The 19,469-nt window shown below is 54.3% G+C and overlaps 3 protein-coding genes across 7 annotated transcripts in view; 2 read left to right on the top strand and 1 right to left on the bottom strand.

The window, feature by feature from the left end:
- Positions 1–3,200, top strand: part of WDR91 (WD repeat domain 91) — a 29,664-nt gene extending 26,464 nt beyond the window's left edge. Inside the window, exon 16 of the mRNA XM_027574491.2 lies at positions 326–3,200. Coding sequence (XP_027430292.2) covers positions 326–483 — 158 coding nt within the window. The 3' untranslated portion in view covers positions 484–3,200. The remainder of the gene's footprint in view (positions 1–325) is intronic.
- CYREN (cell cycle regulator of NHEJ) lies at positions 427–9,024 on the top strand. Of its 4 annotated transcripts, none has more exons than XM_027574504.2 (4): positions 427–564; positions 5,307–5,463; positions 6,297–6,372; positions 7,271–9,023. In XM_027574504.2, exons 2-4 carry the CDS (start codon positions 5,321–5,323, stop codon positions 7,523–7,525), a joined length of 474 nt encoding a protein of 157 aa, XP_027430305.1. In that variant the 5' UTR covers positions 427–564; positions 5,307–5,320; the 3' UTR covers positions 7,526–9,023. The 4 variants fall into 4 exon arrangements, with proteins under 4 accessions (XP_027430305.1, XP_027430304.2, XP_027430303.2 ...); XM_027574502.2 differs by lacking the exon at positions 427–564 and adding an exon at positions 3,363–4,092; XM_027574505.2 differs by lacking the exon at positions 427–564 and adding an exon at positions 3,704–4,205 and having other exon boundaries at positions 7,271–9,024.
- Positions 9,017–19,035, bottom strand: TMEM140 (transmembrane protein 140). 2 transcript variants are annotated; one of them, XM_027574507.2, is made up of 2 exons: positions 18,906–19,035; positions 9,017–9,633 (listed from the first exon to the last, which is right to left on the bottom strand). In XM_027574507.2, the coding sequence occupies exon 2, from the start codon at positions 9,595–9,597 to the stop codon at positions 9,043–9,045; it is 555 nt and encodes a 184-aa protein (XP_027430308.1). In that variant the 5' UTR covers positions 9,598–9,633; positions 18,906–19,035; the 3' UTR covers positions 9,017–9,042. The 2 variants fall into 2 exon arrangements, with proteins under 2 accessions (XP_027430308.1, XP_027430307.1); XM_027574506.2 differs by lacking the exon at positions 18,906–19,035 and adding an exon at positions 12,146–12,453.
- Positions 19,036–19,469: the final 434 nt, after the last annotated feature.

Below are 19,469 nucleotides of genomic sequence, written 5' to 3'. Positions count from 1 at the left end.
CTGGGGGGAGGAGAGAAACAGGAGAGGAAGACAGGGCACTCTGCTTCCCGCTCCTGGCCAGTGTGGGGACTCCTCAGGGAAAAACTGTCCAGGGAACCCCGGCTCTGTCCAGCTGCAGAGACTGGACGGGAGCCTCACTGAGTCGTGGCACGAGTGCCCCAGAGACCAGCGCGCTGGGCTGTGCAAGAGGCATGCCCCAGGTGGCGGGGAGGAAAGTTCAGGAAGCAGGAGATGCAGTGTGGTGGCTGCTCTGTTGGCCCAGGAGGGATTGACAGTATTTTGTATATATTTGCTCATTTTTCATCTTTTTTTTTTTTTTAAAAAGAATGTTCTCATGGTCACCTGGTAGCTCTTTCTGGAACGCGTGCATGCAGCAGAGCGTTGGAGAAGGTTCGCCCTTTGCCCTTGGAGAGGCAGATGTTCCTACAGGGAGCTGGTCAGCTGCGAGCGGAGGCCCTGCGTGCCCGCTGTTGCCAGCTGTAGGACTGAGCCGTGTGGGAGGTTTGCTTGTCGCTTTGCCTTGGAGCTAGGCCGTCCTGTCTCCCACTGCACTGGCTCGCTAAGGTTTGTGCTCTTCCTATTGCTTTGGGCTGCAGTCAGGGAGGTCGTAGTGTTCTTTTTCTTCCCTGCGTTGGTGGAGCTTCTTGGGATGAGGTTAGGGCCCGAGGTCTCTGATTCCAGCTGCCCAATCCACCTGGGTGTCCCTGTCCCTCTGCCACTGGGGCTCCGCTTATTCTGTCACCTTCACATCCTTGAGGTGGACTGGAGCCAGCCGCCAGCGCCCTCTGCTGGTGGATGGTGAGAGGACCTGAGCCAGTGGGCCAAGCTTTTTGCATCTGAGGCGGGCGAGGCGTGGGTCTCCGGCTCTGACACTTGACAGGGGTGGCCTTGTTGCCGCGGTGCTCGGAACAGTCGTCGTAGGGCCTCTTTGGGCTGCAGCCCAGGTCTGGTGGTGCAGGTCCGGAGCAGGGGGTACTCCCAGTTACCTACTTCTGGAGAATCATGAAGTTGGTACTAAGGCCTTGGCTCCCATTCTGCTGGGATTTGGAGGAAGAGTCGGGATTTATGTGGCTCAATTATGAGAGAACATCAGAGACTGATAAGTAGTTACTTACACATTTTTACCGATTTCTACCTTGGTAAACGCTCTTTTCAAATGAAGAGAGACAAGACTTCTCCATTTACGATTTTCCCCATCTTCTGCATTGAAACAGCAAATTATTTCCCCCGGTGATTCTGTAGGACATTTAAGAAGCCGTCATGTGTTTCATTTGAGTGAGAGAATTCACTGTTTCACTTCACCATTTTGTTTCAGTTTCTCTTATTACCCATTCTCTCTGCTCAATATGGTCTCCACAGCTACTGGAATGGCTTTAAGGACTGCAAAGAAACAAAGTACGCTTGAAAAGCTATGTCTTCTCTCTTTTCCTGTATGCTCTGGGCTGAACACCCACCTCCCTTTTGTTTTGACTTTGGCTTGAGATTGTGTGGGGTTCCACAGCACACTGCCTAAAAGCACAAAACAAAACCACGATACTGCCTAAAAACAAAACCCAAATCCCATTCACCTCTGACCTTTTGAAATTAGCAAATACAGGTGGCCAAACCTGCCCCCTCCTGGCCCGTCTCTCCCCAGCCCTCACTCCATCCTGACTGCTGGTCAGGCTGTGTTCACCCTGGTGTTCCTCCCTGTGCCACACATACCCCTCCGGGATGAGCTCTCATCCGGTCAGTCACGTCCAAACTTGAGTTTCCTTCTCCTTCACAAGAGCTGTTCAACCCCTGCCCAGAACCCCAGCAAGCCTCCTCCCATTCTTTTGGGCAAGGGCAGCCTATTGGGAAGCCGTCAAGCCAGTGCAGCTCAGACCCCCCGAGTCTGCGTACCTGGCGTGGGTGTGGCCCACCGGCTCTGGCCCGGGCTGCTTGAGAGCCCCTCGGGGCCTCCCCCTCTCTGTCCACTGACCTGCCTGCTCTGTGCTTATTGCCTCTGCTGGGCCTGCCTGGGAGCATGGCTTTCAAAGCACTTTAGCTGTTGACTCCAGCCTGTCCAGATCCCACAGCTTGAGTTTTCTGTCCCCGTTTGGGCTACTCTCCCTTCAAACAGAAAGTTGCTCACGCAGATGCAAAGGTTTCCTGTTCCTCAGACCTCATTTTTCAGCTGGCGATGGGAAGAGGTTGAAGGGAGACAAATATGGAAGGAGAGATTCCGCTAAGAACAAGTATTTTCTGTTCCTTTATTCACAAAACAAAATGATGCTTCACAGCTTGAGAGCAGAGGACCCTGGAAGTCAGTGGTTCTAACTTTTCGTGGAACCAGAGAAGCAGGGCCTGCTCCCCCCTCCCCCCAGGTGTTGCCCTCCGGAAAAGACTGGAGGCAGAGTCCAGGTTCAGCCTGCAGCTAGACGACCCCAGTGTACGACGGGTTGGTTTTATGACTTGAAACCGTGGCTTTATCTCCTTAAGCCTTGATTGGGTTAAACGTTTCCGGCCCAGCATGTGCAAGTGCTTTAGAGAAACTCAAAGCACCACACAGCTGGAAGAGAGCTTCAGGGTCCGGAGTCCCCAAGCTTGGGATGGAGCTCCCCTGTTGTGCACCTCTAATGTATGGAGACTCATTACCCCATTAGCGGATTTGTTATAAATCACAGTTAAAAGGGCTGTCTTGGTAATTTCACATTTTGGGGCCAGACGGTCTGTTCTCATCATCCTTTTACTTCAAAGTACGGCGGGAGAAGTTTCACCTCTGACTGCTTATGCTTGTGTTTTTCGTCATGTCTGTGACCTGGGGGTTTCTTTGCTGGCCTCTCTTAGCCTGCTGTAAGCTGAGTGTGATTTGAACTAAAACTAGATGCTAGCTCCATGTGTCCATAGCAGTGCTCAGAACCAGGCTGAACACAGACCACCTGGAAAGCTTTGTGGAGCTGCCCCACTCGAAGAGGGAGCACCTGGCCACCAATCTGAATGTTCAGTTAGTGACACCTACTTCCTTTAAGATAACATATAAACAGAGGCTTTAATTTCTTTTCCTGCACCCAAGGGGCTCACCTTGTGCTCCCTCCCCCTGGGTTGTGGACCCCCAGCAGGGAGAGTTGGCCTTGATCCCTGTAGGAATCCTGAGCTTTAAAAAATGCAGACCCTCCTCCCCTCACCCTAATTTCTCACTCGGGGGGACGCAGGAATTAACACTCTAATAAAGTCCGACTAGCACACCTCAAATGGAGCCATGTTTGGGGACTGTTAAAAAATATTCTGTTAAATAGAAAATTATTCATGACACTTGTTAAAAATATCAAGGCAGACTTTATTCAAGGGCGGGTACTACAGTGAGGTTTTGTAGTAGGGGAGAGCCATCAGGCTTAACTCTCAATACAAGGAAAAGGGACTTTACAGCAGGGTGGGGTCAGTGGATGGGAAGTTTCTAAGAGGAAACACCAGGGGTAAGGGGGATGGATGAGGAGGAGGGCTCTGGCTAAACTCAGCACCAGGATTCTTGCTGAAGGCAATCTAGGTGATCAGACATCACCTGGAAGATGGTGAAAGAGGAGGAACCCTCCCAAATGTGAGGGCGATCAGGTTTGGGGGTGGGGGTACTGGCTAAAATGACTTGGTAGGATGCTTGCTAAAATTGGACAATGCAGAGAGGGGCAGGGAAGCTCCAAAGGCAGGGCCTAGATGAGAGTTCAGAGGAGCCCGGGCGGAGTTTGGTCCAGGAGAGACTGTCGGGTCCCGGACCGCGGGCGGGGACGCCAGCGGCGCGAGCTGCCTGCAGGGGGCGCGCCGGGTCTCTGCGCGGGCCGCGGCCGGGATCGGAAGTGCAGAAGCTGGGCGGCGCGGGGCGGGGCAGTGCCGCGTCCCCACCGCCGCCCCGGGCCGCCTCTCGGGCCCGCCCCCGGGAACCCCGGAAGAGCGGCGCGGGAGCCGGGGAGGCAGGGAGCCCGGACCGGAGGAGCGCGCGGTCCGGACTGAGCTCCGTCCTGCCCCCCTGCCCGGAGCACCGGGGCCGCGAGCGAGCGTGCGGGCGGCTTCCCTTCCGTGGTCCGCTAGGCCCCGCGTGCAGGTCCACGTGCCTCCCCTCCGCTCTCGCCCCTGCAGGTTGGCACTCGTCTCGCCGCGGTCGGGGCGGCGCACGGTCCCCGAGGCAGCGGCGGGCGGTGGATCGGGAGTGCCGGGCCCATTCCGAGCCTGCGGAGCTGGGTTTCCCCCAGGTAGAGCGGGCTCGTTCTGCTTTCCCGGCCCTCCCCGCCGGGCCTCTGCCCTCCTTGGAGCCCCGGCAGCATGGCGGCTGTTAGGCGCAAGGTTTGGCCTGCACGACTCGGCTGCGAGTCCTGGCTGCCCATTTCAAACTTTGTAACCTTGTGCACATTGCAGTCAATTCCTCGTTTGTAAGATGGGCTTGATAATATCTGGGGTCGGGGTCGAATAAATGTCCGTATGCCTGGCGGTTAGCAGTGCTCGTTAGTTGTGGGAATGACTATTAACGTTGGGACTACAACGAGGTACGTTGGCCAAGGTCTGTCCTCTGGCCAGAAAGGTTAGGATGACGTCCTGCTCATTTTTTTCTTAAGTTGTAGACAGCCTAGATGAGTCATAAATGATTATGACTCAGAGAGGGATCCCTTATTCGGGACTGACCCTTTTCTAGGCAAACCTCTGCTCCAGTAAGCTCCTCCCTAGGCGGAGCCCTAAGCTGCTGTCAGGACTCGATTTGTACCCTTTGAGCCCTAGGGTGAGGACTTGAGCGTTAGGGGGAGGGGAGAAGAGAGACCAGGTTAGATGAGAGGCTGCCCTGGGGCCTTTGGGATTCTCCCATCCCAGAGCCAGCATCAGCTGTGGTCCCTGATCCCTACTACTGGCTAAAATCTGGCCAGTCAGAAGTATCTTTGGATTAAGGGAGGGAGTGTTGGTTGATTCAACCTTACTGGGGATCAAAAGGGTCTTGGGCTTCCCTGTAACCACACCAAGGTAGAGGAAATAAGTCTGGAGTTGGGGAGATGAGGGAGAGATCATGACAGCTATGTTAAGGGTAGGAGAGGTGGGGCACCCTGAGGGCAGCGAGCATCTTGGATGGAAAGGAGAAGGGGAATGGCCCGTCTTAGTCTCCTGGGCCCTGCTCTCTGCCCGGCTAACCTCTGGCCTGTCCTGACCAGTAATTACAGCTGATAACTGGAAGAATTCTAACTTCTTAGAATTCACTGGACTTTGTTACAGGACACACAGACCTATAATTCCTGGTGTGATGAGAGTGGGGTTTACTGTCCTGAATTAGAAAAGCAAATCATTAAGCCTGGGCCCTGACTCATCTTCAGGAGAGAAAAGCGAGATGGGAGACTTAAAATCTGAGGATAAAAAGAGGGTCCTTCCCACATGGATGACAACCCAGGAGGCCGAGAAGAGAAAGGTTCCAGTGAAGACCCCCAAGGGGAGGAGACGGCCGGCGGCAGCACAGGAAACTGTTGCAACAAGGTGGGACAACTTCCGGTTGGGGTTCCCGGGGAATCAGGAGGAGGGAGGGTTTGGGGGCATAGCAGTTGCTGGGGCTGAGCCTTCCACAGGTAGGTGGGTGGGTGTTTCAGCCCTGCAGAAGCCTTTTCAGCTTGCCGGTGCACAGCCTGCAGGGGTGAAGTGAGCCCTCCCCTCACAGACAGACCCCGCCTCTGCGGGTGCATCTCTGCAGCCAGGCCATTGAGGGCCAGCTCCCAGGCAGTGCTCCCCCTCTGGCTTGCACACATTAGCCAAGCTCTCTCAGACACCACTTGTCCAAAATGCCAAGCTCTTCATTTGCACCAAAAATTGTGACCAGCCAGGAGTCAAGCTAAGTGGACCAGGGTCCAGCCTCCCCGCGGGCAGATCTTCAGGGACAGACAGATGAGTAGCAGTCGCTGGGCCAGCATGGAATCAGAAGCTGCAGGGCCAGTTAGTTGAATGGTGGTAATTTGGGGAGTCTTCAGGCTGCTGGGGAGGGGACGTCCCTGCGTTCTTCTAGACTGGGCACTACAGTGCCCCCCTCCCTGGCTCTTCCTTTTCTAAGTTGTCCTAACTGGACCCACCTCCCTTCTGACTTGCAGTCCTGCTCTACTGTGGTCATGGGTGCAGGTGGGGGTCAGTCACGTCTGGGCGCGATGATCTATTTGATCTGCTGGTGTCCCTTGAGTGTGGGGCACTGTCAGGAGCCGGCCAAATTGGAAAGCAGCAGCGGGTGGGTAGGCCTGGGGATGTGACTCTTACTCTCATGTTCTTCCCCCTCGTGAGACCTGAGACCCGTCCGTCCCCACCCTAGCGTCATGCCTTCCTTTCAGGCTCGCTGCAGTGAGGACTGTGTACTGCATGAGTGAAGCTGAAATGGTAGCCGTCGCTCTGGGGACCCTGATTGAGGTACGGTCAGCTGTGTCTCTTACTCTGAGGGCCGGAAGCCGGACTGGGCCCTTGATTAATGGCAATACAAGAGACACCCTGCATTCTCAGGCGGCCTTAGGGGAGGGGGGCGGCATCTGTCCTCCCATTTCTTCCACCAGGCCCTCGTCTGGCACTTCTCTCAAGGTCGTGCTACCCTTGGCCTCTCCCCATGCGAGGTGGGACTTAATGTTTGGGGCTGGACACGTGGGGAGGGAGTTGCTGTGGGAGGGAGGGCAGCCATCTCCGGGGTGACTCTGTGCTGGTATGTGGAAGGGGACGGGAAGTCTTTAACTGCTTATGTTCTCCGACGGGTCTCGGTGACTCCTGACCATTGTACTTCTTAGCCGAATGCCTTCCTGGCCTCTGAGGCGAATAGTAATTGTAGCGCCTTAGTATTGGGTAGCTGACCGGGTACTTTCATGGATTATTGTCTCATTTAATCCTTGCCATCACCTGGTGATCGTTATTTCAGATATTATCCCCATTTTACAGATAAAGAAATCGAGGCCCAGGGATTTCCCCTTAGTTATACCGCCAATAAGTGCCAGAGCTTAGGCCCACACTCAAGTTTTGTATCCCCTGCTCCTTCCATTCTGTCAGCCCTGCCTTTCCAGATATATTTTTCCTGTTTTTCTTTTCCACTCTGGTATTCCTCGGGCCCCTGCCCACATCTCTCCCACGTTGGTCTTGACTTCTGCAGGAGCTGTGAGGGGGTAGGAGGGAGGGGAGCGGGAGGAGAGGCTCTGATCAGGGAGCAGTGCTTGGCCTGGTCACACGCTCGCTTCGCGGTGGCTTCTGCACCGCTGGCAGATAAGCCGTCACGTTCACTCGGGAAATAACATCACGTCTGCTTCGCCTCTCGTTTGTCCTCCTGCAGGCCCGGGAACAGGAAAAGCCCTTCGAGCCGCCGACCCTGGCGGGCGCTGGCAAACAACAACTGTCCCCAACCTGCTCAACGTTGTCACCGAGTTCTCCTGGGAGTGGAAGTGAGGGTGAGGGCAATGGGCAAGACGCCCTTCCTCCAGGCCTCGGCCCTCCTCGGGGGCGCACGGGGTCCGAGGCTGCGTGCAGCAGGAGCCCTGCGGAGGACGATGACATGTTAAAATACGTCCGGGAGATATTTTTCAGCTAAGGCACAGACTTCCCAGGACTTCCTTCCCAGGCGCTGAGGGAAGCCAGCTTCCCTTCCCGGCCTGGGGCCTGGCCGAGGGTGCCTAAGGGGCCCAGTCCTCCCCTCCCCGGGCTGGCAGATGCACCAAGGAGGGGAAGCCCAGGAGGCTCTGGGCCTTGGGAGCTGTCCCGGTGAGTGTGTGGAAGTGAGGAACCATAGAATTTCTGCTCTGTACCTCCCCCGCTCGGACGGTCTGGCTTTATTCACTTCCCAGGTTCGGGGAAAGGTGGACAAGGGGGTCACATTTATTGGAACCGAAGAGTCACCTTCATAAATTTGAAAGAAGAAAGCGTATAGCTGCTAAGTTCACTGGAATTCTGACAGTTTAGTCAGTGGGATCTCTTTCTAAGGAGGAAGCCTCTTTTAAAGCGAGTTTCCATCCCCCGTGCAGCCCGGGAGGCAGATGTCATGCCCACAGGGCTCTGCCTGGGATCTGCACTGGAAGGCCTCTGCCCCCCCACCCCCCCACGCTGCCACCTGCCCTTCCACTCGGCGGCTAAGCCCTCGTCCCTGGGCAGTTGGAAAGCAAGACTGGGACAGGAGCCCGCAGGAGCCTCTACAGCCGAGATCCTGCCAGAGTCCATCGTTCTGTCTCTATTCAGCGTGCCTTTGGACAGATGGAACGAGGCAGGCATCTGCCGTCCAGGTTTTCCGATGTGCAGGTGCTCAGAAATACAAACCGGTTCCCAAGACGAAGGCTGTGCTTTTATCCTTTGCAGTTCTGGGTGGAGAAGTGAAGAGATGCAGCATCTGTACGTGCCTGGAGCTGTTCTGTTCACCTCCCTCACCTCTCCGGGGGTTTGGTGTATTCTGTTCCCAACTCCCGGGGCCCGTGCTAGGAATGTTTTGCCCGCCGATGCCCGTGCTCTGTCTGGCCTCGGGTCCAAGAGCCTCTCCAGGAGAGCCTTCGGAACCACCGAGGCTTCTCTTTGTGCCCAGGGGTTCGGTCTCTAGTGAATCCCTCAAGGGCTCACTCCTGGGCCTTCGGGAGTGGTATTAGGGAAAGGGGGTTCATCGTATCACACCCACCACGGAGTGGGGGGAGCTTGCTAACCGGGGCCCCGAGGGACACTGAGGCGAGCTCTCTCTCATGTTCCCCGTTGGTTGACATAAACCTTCACTGGGTTCTAGTTTGACATTTGGCAAATTGCCCTGGAAGTCAGGCCTCATGACAGGAGTCCTCTCTCCATGATCCTGAGGATGGAATGAGAATGGCTTGCTCAGATCAGTGCAGGAAAGCAGGAGTCCTCAGGATGGTGAGCTGCGTGGTCTGGGGGTGCCCTTGGGAACTTTGGAAGTCAAGGCCTCTTGACCCTGGGTACCTCCCCTCTCCATGGCGGGGCCCGGCTACGAGGGCGTGAGATGGGCATTCACTGTCAAACAGGCTGAGGAGACAGAGCAGCCCCTCAAGTTTCTGGCACCTTCTCTGAGCATGGTTCAGACCGAACTCTTGCGATCACGTAAGCCTTCCGACAGACCTAGTAGCTGTCCAGCTTGCTCTTGTCCTCCGCCCTCTGAGGAAACAGGATCGTGGCCATGAGCAAGGCGACGAGTAAGGCCTGCGCAGTGCCCAGAGCTAGAAACCCGGGCTCCAGCAGGGAGAGCCTGACCCACTTCCAGGTGTAGGTGAGGAAGAGGCCCAGGCCGCCGGCCAGCAGCGTGGTGGATGTGGCCAGGAAGCCCACCGCCAGCCGCCACTCTCCATCGCTGCTGTTGCACCAGGCCAGGAAGAGAGGCAGGGGGACAAAGAGCGTGAAGACCAGGGCCCCATAGGCACCAAGCCTGGCCAGGGCCAGGCCGACCCGCGGCACGCCCAGGGCCTCCAGCTCAGGGAACTGGCGGCACCGCAGGGAGCCGGTGCCCTGGTCCCACAGGCAGAAGTTGTAGAAGCCGACTCTGAGGTTGGGCAGGTCTATGAGGTTGCCGGCCTTCCAGAGGAGAGCATAGAAGAGCAGGGAGATGGCCGCCACCGTGACGGCCATGATGGCCAGGAAGAGCAGCTGCGCGCCCCGCCTTGGGCTGGGCATGGTCATTTTCCCCTGCGCTTGGCACGGCCGTCTTCTGGGTACCTGCGGGAAGGCACATCTGTGAGCATCCTCACAGCTCCTGGAATTCCGTAAACACCCGTGGCACCCTTCCTCCCAACCCCAGCGGGAACCAGAAATTAGAGGGAGCCTCCAGGCAGCACCTGCTCGGTGAGTCCTCAGCCGCCTCTCTGGGCCAAGTTCAGGGGGAAGCCTCCCCGCCCCGCGGGGCAGCTGGGAGTACCTGAAACGTGCACACTGATGCCCTCTCAATAGGGGCTTCGCTGCACTTTCAACACCACAAGCCACTGAAAACATCTGAGGGAGTTGCTCAGATCCTGACGAGGGTGGGCTCATCGGGGGTGAAGGAGACGCCTCTCCTTGGGGGCCCAGAGGGGGAGGGCGGTGCTAAAGGCTCCGTGGGCGACAGCAGCACCACCCAGGAGCTGGAAGAACCACCATCAGTGGGACCCAGATCAGTCAAATCAGAACTTCTGAGGTTGGGGGCAGGCACTGGTTGTTCTAGAAGCTCTGTGGTGCGTTCTCACGTGAGCTGGGGTTGAGGAGCTCTGTGAGCTCAGCTGCCTGGCTCTGGGAGTCAGGACTTGGTGAAGACGAGAGGCCACCTGGTAATGAAATCACACCGTCGTACTCCCTACTTTTTAAGTGTCTACGATTTTTCCCCTGACAACAGTAATTATAGAAATCTTGGAAAGTCATTTTTAAAAGAAAAAATAGAAAAAAATCACCTCTTCTCCCACCGCATACATAGAATCACTGTTAATTTTCTACCAATATTTTTTTTCGTATGTGGTGTATTTTTAAATAATCATACAGTTGACCACAATGATTTTCTCACCGACTATTGTGAACCTTTTCTCGAAGCTATTAGATAGTCTTCAAAAACGTGGTTAATGGCTGCGTAATAGCTCATGTCATAGATTTATCCATGACACTGTCAGACAAGTTGTGTCCATTTTTCACCATTATAAGCGACAATCAGGGAAGATGCTTGTACGATTCTGATTTTTCCTTAGGCTAGATCTCTAAGAGTACAATCAGAGTCAAAAGTAAAAAAAATTTTTGGTGATTTTATTGCATATTGCCCAATTGACCTGCAGAAAACTTCATGGTAGTCCCTGTAATGTAGTAGACACCTTCCTCATCGTATTTGAAAAATCTTTTCACTCCTTTTTTTACTCCGAAGGACTTCTCCAAACTGGCCTCTACAACAGTTGTCTGCATACGATACCTTTATATTTGTAAATCTTCCGGTGTGGAATAAAGTGGCCGTTGACAGCCCAGAGCCGTGGGAACTCAGTGCTGCCGGCCTTAGGCCTTAGAAGACACCAGGTGCTGGGGACAAACTAGAGTGACATCCGGTCAGCGCCTGAAGGGTCCCCTGGGGAGGAGCGGGCCCTCCCTCTTTCCCACAGCTGACTGGAAGGAAGGGGTGTCTGACCTCGTCCCGTGTTTGTTCTGTGAGAACAGAAAGTGCCCGGAGGGAGAGAAAGAACACGGACTTGGGACCAGGACGTGGGGCCGCACGGCACTGGGCTGGCTGCTACTCGTGTCCTGTAGGACAGCTGGACTTCAGGACTCGTGCTCTAAGCGGCTGGAGGCTGGTCCTAGCTTCTTTGTCTAAACGTTCCCTAGTGAAAGCTTGCAGTGTTTGGCTGGGGAAGCCCATGGCACTCCCCTCCCCTGCTGTCGTAGGAGCCCCCCCGGCTTTTTTGGCCTTTAACAATCCTAGCAACCACGTTCTTGCCACCATGAACTTTTTAATTCCCTTTCACAATAAGCCTTGCTTCCTTCAGAGGTAGCCCGGGAGACTGCTGAGTCACTGTCGCCCTTTTTAGCTGAACATTTTCCTGTTTACAACAAAGCAATAGATGCTGACTGTAGAACGCTAGAAAAATATGCGAACGACTAAAAATCATCTATACCTTTGGGCTGTAGAAATAACCACTCTTTAACAACGCATTCCCCCTTCCATATGCTGTTTTACACAGTTGGGCTCGCATAACTGTGGATCCCGCTTTGTAAACACCGTGATAGCGTGAGTACACCTGTATATATTACGTTGTTCGACATTACTTTGTAAGACTAGAAATAATGCTGTGGTGGATGTTGGTGAACCGCCGTCTCTTGCCACTGGCACTTGCTTCTCAAGACCCCTGAAGTGCCCTCTCCTGACTCATGGAATCAAAAGAAACTTTACAAACTGTCCTGGCACCTTTGTTCCCTTTCACAGAGGAGGGTCAGAAGCTCCGGTCTCCATCTCGGCTAAAACACCCACCCGCTTAGTCACTGTAGAGCTCTGTTGTATACCCGTGTTGATCCTACATGGCTTTCCATGTTACATTTTCCTCTTAGCCCCATAATCGAGATTCCCACAAAACTCCCTTCTCTCCTTTGTCTTATATAAAAACAAGACCCACCCTCGTCCTATGTTTTTTTCAATCCGTTCTTCCTGCCCGCACGTCTAATGTCACCCAGTACCCAGACGTTCTGTGGAGCTGGGGCTTAAGTCTCTCACCATCTACCCGATTCACACCTGCGTGCCTCTGTTGCTCACGACGTCCCGAGGGGGCCTCACAGGGCACCCCTGCACGTCTTTCATGCCACGTGACCGCTCGTCCGCCACCCGCGGCAATTCTGTTCCACTCAGTAGGTGTTCAGCGAGCCCTTGGAATGTGGCCCGCAGCGGGGCGTGGGGGGCCCACGGAGAGCTGCCCCTCCAGGAGTATGGGCACTGGACTCCCGGATCTCCGACTTCCTCCCCCCCGGAACACTATCCTGTGCTCACCCTGGAGGGCCGTACGTCTTCTGGAACGTGCTAGCAAGGGTGCCCTCTTTTCCCGTGCAACATGAACAATGACCTGGCCTTCTTCCTGCTCCTTTGAGGACCGGACCTCTCCTGTTAGCCTTGCTCCCCACCCTCCCCGCCCAACCCCCAGTTTCCACTAACAGTGACTTCCGCTGTATTTTCCAAGAACTGGAGGCAAGTCAGGACTTGGGTACTTGCCAGTTCCTCTGCCTGGAATGCTCTTCTGTTGTCACGGGTCTCCCTTGGGTCTCTCTGCTCCAGTGTTCCTTTCTCAGGGAGGCTGCCCGATTAGCATCTTCACCTTGACCGACTGCACCCCCCCCCCCCTGCAGCCCAGCAGCCACAGCCGGGGCTCCCTGGGCCCCTTTCCTGCTCTCTCCCGGCAGCCTTTTTACCATCTCCCATCCTCAACCTTTTCTTGTTCCCCCACCCTCGCCCCCAGTGGGATATAAACTCCATGAGGGCCAGGACTTCTCTGCTGCTCATTCATGTGTCTGTGGTTAGCTGGCTGGCTGGCTGGCTGTTTATCTACGAAAAAAATCTATCTTTTACTGTTATGGCCCCAACACCCAGGGCCACCAGGCACAAGGCAGGCACTCAATGTCTATTGAGTGACATGTGAATGACTGAATGAAGGTTCGCAACGGCACACAGTTGCTCAAACTCCTCCCTGTGTTTACAGCCCCCACCCCCCGACTCTGGGCTCAGAGTTTGGGCACGTCCCTCCCCGTCTGGAACATCACAGGCCTGTTCCTGGGGGCTGTTGTGAGACCGAAGCATGGCAGTTGTCCACACCGACCGACTGGTGCCTGGCGCACAGCCTGCTGCACCAGCTCCGCTAATCCTGGTGGAGCATTGTCCGCAATCGATCCATCCATGGAGATCGATACAGGGGAGAAAAGGGAGGTGAGGGCAGGGAGAGGAGGGCTGGGAGTGCCGCATGAATGGAGAGCGAAGCGAAGCCAGGGAAGAAAATGTCAGTGGAATGAAGCCACACGGACCATCTGACAGGGGACGAGCCCGGGGGAGTGCTTAGTTGTCAGAGGCGGTGGCTGGCCCGGACTAACTCCTCTCTGATCAGTGTGTTCACGGTTGGGGTGTGGCTCTGACAAAAATCAAAAGGGAAGAAGAAAGGGAAATGTGTCATATTTCCTTTGGCAGAAATAGGAGCCCAGGTTCTTCTTTTTCCAAACTGGGCCGCAGCAGTGCCTCCCAAGTGTGTGCAGGTGGGGACATCTGCCCGGGTCTCCCCGCAGTTGGTGTTTTATGCAACACGTGCCATTTTGATGCACTTAATTCTGCACGTAAACGAAAGCAGCTTCGTAGGCAGAAACAGGACCACACCCCGAGACTGCTTGGAGGGCCCAAATCATCAGGCTCAAGGCCTCCACGTTGGCCGAGCTACTCAAGTAGGCTGTGTCAGTGGTTCCAGTGACGTTAACTGGCTCTTGGTTCATCTGTTTTGTTGCTTACTAGCCCCTGCAAGCAGATGATCCCGTTGAGGGCAAAGATCAAAGACAATTTAGAGGGAGAAACAGTCCTTCATAATGAGCACAGGCCTGCACCTTGGGCCCATCCGCATTTGGTGTTTCGCGGCGGGACTCCACAACTAGTTGATGGGAGGCTAAGGTTAAGGTTCCCCGGACCTGAAGCAGAGTTTGAAGGCAAGTAGTACTAGAAACTAGGACTGCCGTTGGCTGTCGCTCTTGGTTCTCCCGCCCGGCCCTCTCCCACAATCCCGACAGAGAGCCACAGCCCCCTCCTACCGAGGAGGCCAGGGTTTCCTCTCGTGACTCCATGAACGGCCCATTTTGGATGGTTCCCCCTGTCACAGGCCCTGTGGAATCAGTAGCACTCAGGGCAAACCAGGGGCCTGGCTTCACTGAGCTTGCCTTCTAGGTTGGGGAGACCAACGCCAACGGTATACTTTTAAAAAGATAATTATAATTTTGAAAAGATTTGGGAAGGAAATAAACAGGATGAAGTAAAGGAGAGAAGGTGACAGGAGGAAGCCATTAGTCTCGATCAGTGGGTCAGGGAAGGCCTGCGTGGGGAGGAGGTATTTGGTTTGAGGCCGGAGGGACGTGAAAGAGCCCTGCTGAGCTGGGCCAGGGGAAGAGCCTTCCCGGGAGCGAGTGCAGTAGTTTTGAACGCTTGGTTGGGAGACGAACAGATTTCCAGGGCCCGGGGCGGCGGCAGCCCCGTGACTGAGGAGAGGGGACGAGACCAGTCCGGACCGGCGAGTAGTCCCCGGTCCCGGAGGGCCTCGTAGGCCAGGGTGACAGGTGTGGATTATAGCCTTCTAACCGAGTGTTCCCTTAACTCATGTCCCTATTCCCCCAAACACAAGGAACTAGCGGCCCTGTGATTTGGGACAGACGGAGCCAAGTCCAGGGGCTACTTCACACGCTTCCTGCCAGGTAGCCCTGAGGGACGCACCGAGACCTACTTGAATGTTGTTACACCCAAGAAGAGGAGGACGTCGAGAATAATCGACAGTCACGAACACCTAGACCTTAACTTTTTCAAGAGGTCTTTAGAGAGTTGGCTGGAAATAGGGGTAAGTTTCCCAGGAACTTGACCTCCATCCTCACGTGGGAGGGGAGGGTTCTTCCCTGGCGAGTTTGTAATGCATCTGAAAGGGCTTCAAGACACAAAATAACTCAAAGAAAGCAACTCACCACCAAGTTGAGTAGCAGACGCCCTGGGGCTTCCCCCCCCCCCCCGCCCCAGCCTGCAGGGCCAGTATTTGGGGAACCTGCGAAAGCCAGTCCTGGCCTGGTCAGTCTCAGGGCTGGGGTGGGCTGGTGGCCTGAGGAGAGGGCAGAGGCTGACAGAAGCTAGCTCCCCTCACAAAAGCGCTGGGCGTCTCAGGATCCCCTCCCAAAGTCTGTTGATGTCTAGGTTGGGGCTGACACACTGAATTCTTCGTGTGCCTGGACCACAACGTGGAGGCCGCAGCAGGGCCCAGCCCAGGTGGCAGTTCTCAGCCTAAGTCAGCCATCGAGGACACCTAACGCACACGGAGCACAACCCTCCAACCCCGCTTCCGCTAGCTCGCCTTACCCCACAGAGCAGGGCCTCCTAGCCAGTCATGCCCCCTGGTTTCCACACTGCGGCTTCGCTCCACCACGGGCTCTTGCCCCAAATCCCACCCCGGTGCTCCATGCTTGGGAGGCGCTGTCCTCCCCCAGTCCACGGCTTGTCCCTCAAATCAAGGAAGGGTAAACTCCTGCCTGAATTGTTTTCATTTTGTCATTTGACAGGGCTGAGGACGCTGAGGTGGTGTGAGCCCGGGGTGCCAAGCTCTGAGGAAGCTCAGTTGCTAATGAGAACACACTGCCCGTGTATTCCAAGATTAAATTTGCAGGTATGTGTTAACACTTATTAAATCACTTGAAGATGTACCATTCTGAGTCTAGAGTCACTGAAATAATTGCAGGATCCAGTTCCCAGGTAGATTCCTAGAAATAACGGGGGAAATTGGGCCCCAACCCCCCCGCCGGTGGTAGCCCCCCGGGGGTACTGGGCTGGAAGGCTCAAGAGTGGAGTATCTCAGAAAAGACACATGTAGAGGGGCGCCTGGGTGGCTCAGATGGTTAAGCGTCTGCCTTCGGCTCAGGTCATGATCCCAGAGTCCTGGGATCGAGACCCGCGTCGGGTTCCCCGCTCCTTGGGAGCCTGCTTCTCCCTCTGCTTCTCTCTCTCTCTCTCTCTCTCTCTCTCCCTCTCTCTCTCTCCTCCTCTGTCTCTCATGTATAAATAAATAAAATCTTTAAAAAAAAAAAGACACATGTAGGAAGTTAATACGTGATAAAAGTGGCATTACAGTTCAGTGGGAGGTTTTCCATTAACTAGCGCTGGAGCGGTTGATGAGCTAACTGAAAACCAGACAAAACTGGTTTAAGTCCTTGTCTCTCGCCACATATCAAAATAAAGTTCACATGGATCCAAACGACATGTAACGAATAGAGGGGAAAAAAGAAAAGACCTAGAAAAAAGTGAAGATTTGATTTACGACTGAGAAAGAACACTTTGAACTTAAAAGCAAATTGAAATCACAAAAAAATTGTACAGATTTAACCGTTTAGTTACATTTCCATATAACATAATAAAATCACAAGTCAATGAGCGTGGAAAATATCTGCAATAAATATGAAATGAGTAATATTACTAATATACCAAATGTTCATACAAATAGGTAAGAAAAACAACCCCTGTAAGAAGGGACAAAGAATATGAGGACATTTCAGAAGAGAAGGACTGCCAAATAGGTCACTGTAGCTTTATACTCTCCACCAAATGTGTGGGAGTTTCCCTCCACCAAGCAATTGGTGTGACAATTGCTGTGACACCAGCTGGTGTCCTATTTAACTCAATTCTGACACCATCTACTTGAAGAGAGTGTCAGGTCCCACAGGCAAAGGGCTCGGTCCCATAAGCGGCCTCCGCCCCCACTCCCCGCTCCAGAGGAGGCTTCATTACTGGGACCGATGGATAACATCACTGGGCACTGGGTGTGGGTGATTGAATCTCCAGCCAGTCGGCCTCCCTGGAGGTTGTGGGCTGGGGCTAAAAGTTCCCCTCTAATCCCAGGGTTGCTTCCCCTGACAACCAAACCCCATCTATAGAGATTTGCCAGAAGTCAGCTCATTAACATAAACCCAGATGTGCTTGAAAGGAGCTTCCTAGCGAATAAAGAAGACACCCTTATCTCTATTATCACTTAGGAAATTCCAAGGGTTTTAGGAGCTCTGTGCCAAGAAGGGGAATAAAGACCAAATATATATTCTTCCTATGTAAATCGCGGTATCTCATTAACTAACATGAAAAAAAGTCTATACCTTTTGTAATGCAAGCAAAGATATGCCAAGTCAAATAACCTAGGAGTTTCCCTATCAAAACCGCAGATGAAAACGTTGGTTGTCACAGAAGGCATGGCAAAGCGGGCATGTTCATGCAGTGATGGTGGAAATGGTTAAACATCCGTGCAGACTTTCTAGGAGGCAATTTGGCAATATGCACTGAAACCCCTAAAAACCATTCTTTCTGGCCTAGTAACTCCACTTAGGAGTTTATCCTAAGGCAGCAATCAGAAACGCATTCAACGATTTATATACAGGAATGTTCATCGTAGTATTAGGCAAAAAATGGGAAGGAACTCGAATGCCCACCAGTGGAATTAAATTAAGACACATCAAGGCAGTGAAACTCTGCAGACTTTAGAAAAGTCACATCTAAAATCACACTCTATAGTTATGACTACAAGACAGAGACTAAGGAAACATTCTAAAATGTTAACGTTAGCCATGGTAGCTACCTGTGGGTGGTGGCAGCCTTATGGACAACTGTTCTCTTTTTGCATTAAAAATATCCCAGAATTAGGTGTTGTATTTATGTAAAACTGAGATGCAGAAAACAAACATAAACACTCTTCAGGATTAGGTGAGATAAGGCAGGCGTTGGCTGGAAAGAACACGGAGAAAGGGGAATATGTACAAAATCCACAGTCTTTAGGAACTGAGTCTCAGGTCTGGGGCTTGGGGAGGGAGGGGGTGTAGGGAGAAGATACTGAAAAATGCACACTAGTTGTCAGGAGGAAAGAAGGAAAGAAGGAATTGTGTGTGTGTGTGTGTGTGTGTCTTTCCCAAAGGAGCCTTTGGTTTTACAGGTGAAGAAGTATAACAGAAGTTATTAAGGAACAGTCCATAGTGTGTGTGTGTGTGTGTGTGTGTGTGTGTGTGTGTGTGTGTGTTTTCTTTCCCAAGGAACAGTCCATAGTGTGTGTGTGTGTGTGTGTGTGTGTGTTCTTTCCCAAGGAACAGTCCATAGTGTGTGTGTGTGTGTGTGTGTGTGTTTTCTTTCCCAAAGAAGCCTTTGGTTTTACAGGTGAGGAAGTATAGCAGAAGTTATTAAGGAACAGTCCATAGTAAAGTATTTTAAGATAAGCACCAGCAGCACCAATATCCCATCGGGTCATGAGAAGCAATGCAGTCTAATAACAGAGGGTCCGAAAAATCTTAGACCCTGTAATAGCCCGAGTCAAGAACACAGGTCTTTCTGACAATCTTAACCCGCGGTGTGTGTTTTAAGGATTTTAAGTGTGGTTTTGTAACTTTGAGGACTAGTTTAGCTCCTGTGAGTCGCGGATCTGCTCCCGCCTGGCTGCCCGTTTCTGCGCAGCAGCCCACCCCGCAGGCCACACACACGGATTTGTACGGACTTGGGGCGAGCCCCTGGCGGCCACACTTGTCCCGGTGTGGCTCTCCCGGGGGACACTGGCGACGCCCGCACCGTCTTGGGGGCCGGGGGCGCCCACGTTGGTGCTGGAGGGAGCTGCGGGAAGGAGGGCCGAGCGCGCAGGGCAGCGCGGGTCCTGGGGCGGGGGGCCAGGAGCGGGCCCGGGCTCGTTGCCGGAACGTGGGAGGCGTGCGCGGGCCTGAGGCTAGCCGGGGGCCAGCTGGGTCGCGTGCGGGCGGGTACTTACCGCAGAAGAGGCGGACCCCGCGGCGAGCCTCGCAGGCAGGCGGGTCCCGCGCGGGCTCCGGAGAGGGGCCGGGGCAGCGGGGGGTCGCGGGGGGCAGCAGGGCCGAGCGGACCGACGCGGGGCGGGGCGGCGGCCCTGCTTGCGTTGGCGCTCGTGCCCAAGCCAACAGCGCTCTGGAAGCCGGGCCCCTGATGCGGACTGGTGCCCCAGCAGCTGATTTCACTTTCATTTCTTCACTCCCCGGTGGCCCGTGACTTTTCGGAAAAAAGGGAGGTAAACAACCGTGGCGGTTCAGCAGCTCGCGTCCTGTCCCCACACTAGAGCCCGCGAGCCGAGGGACGGCAAGAGCCAGGTGAGTGGGCAGCACACCCGGATCCCGCACGGCGAAGGGCCCAGCGTTTAGACGCCGCGTAAACACGACCTAGGGTTTTATTCGCAAGGGACCGTCCCCGTCCGCCGGTCTAAGACCCCGGGCCCAGTCCCACCGTCTGTCTGCCCCTTTCTTTTCCCAAACCGCCTCTGTGGGATGGCTGGGCTTCCCGGGACCCAAACCTTGGTGTTCTT

This window comes from Zalophus californianus, chromosome 12 (assembly GCF_009762305.2).
Source record: "Zalophus californianus isolate mZalCal1 chromosome 12, mZalCal1.pri.v2, whole genome shotgun sequence".
NCBI lineage: Eukaryota > Metazoa > Chordata > Mammalia > Carnivora > Otariidae > Zalophus > Zalophus californianus.
The sequence above is the reverse complement of the archived record's forward strand: the minus strand, read 5'-3'. Positions and strand labels throughout refer to the sequence as shown.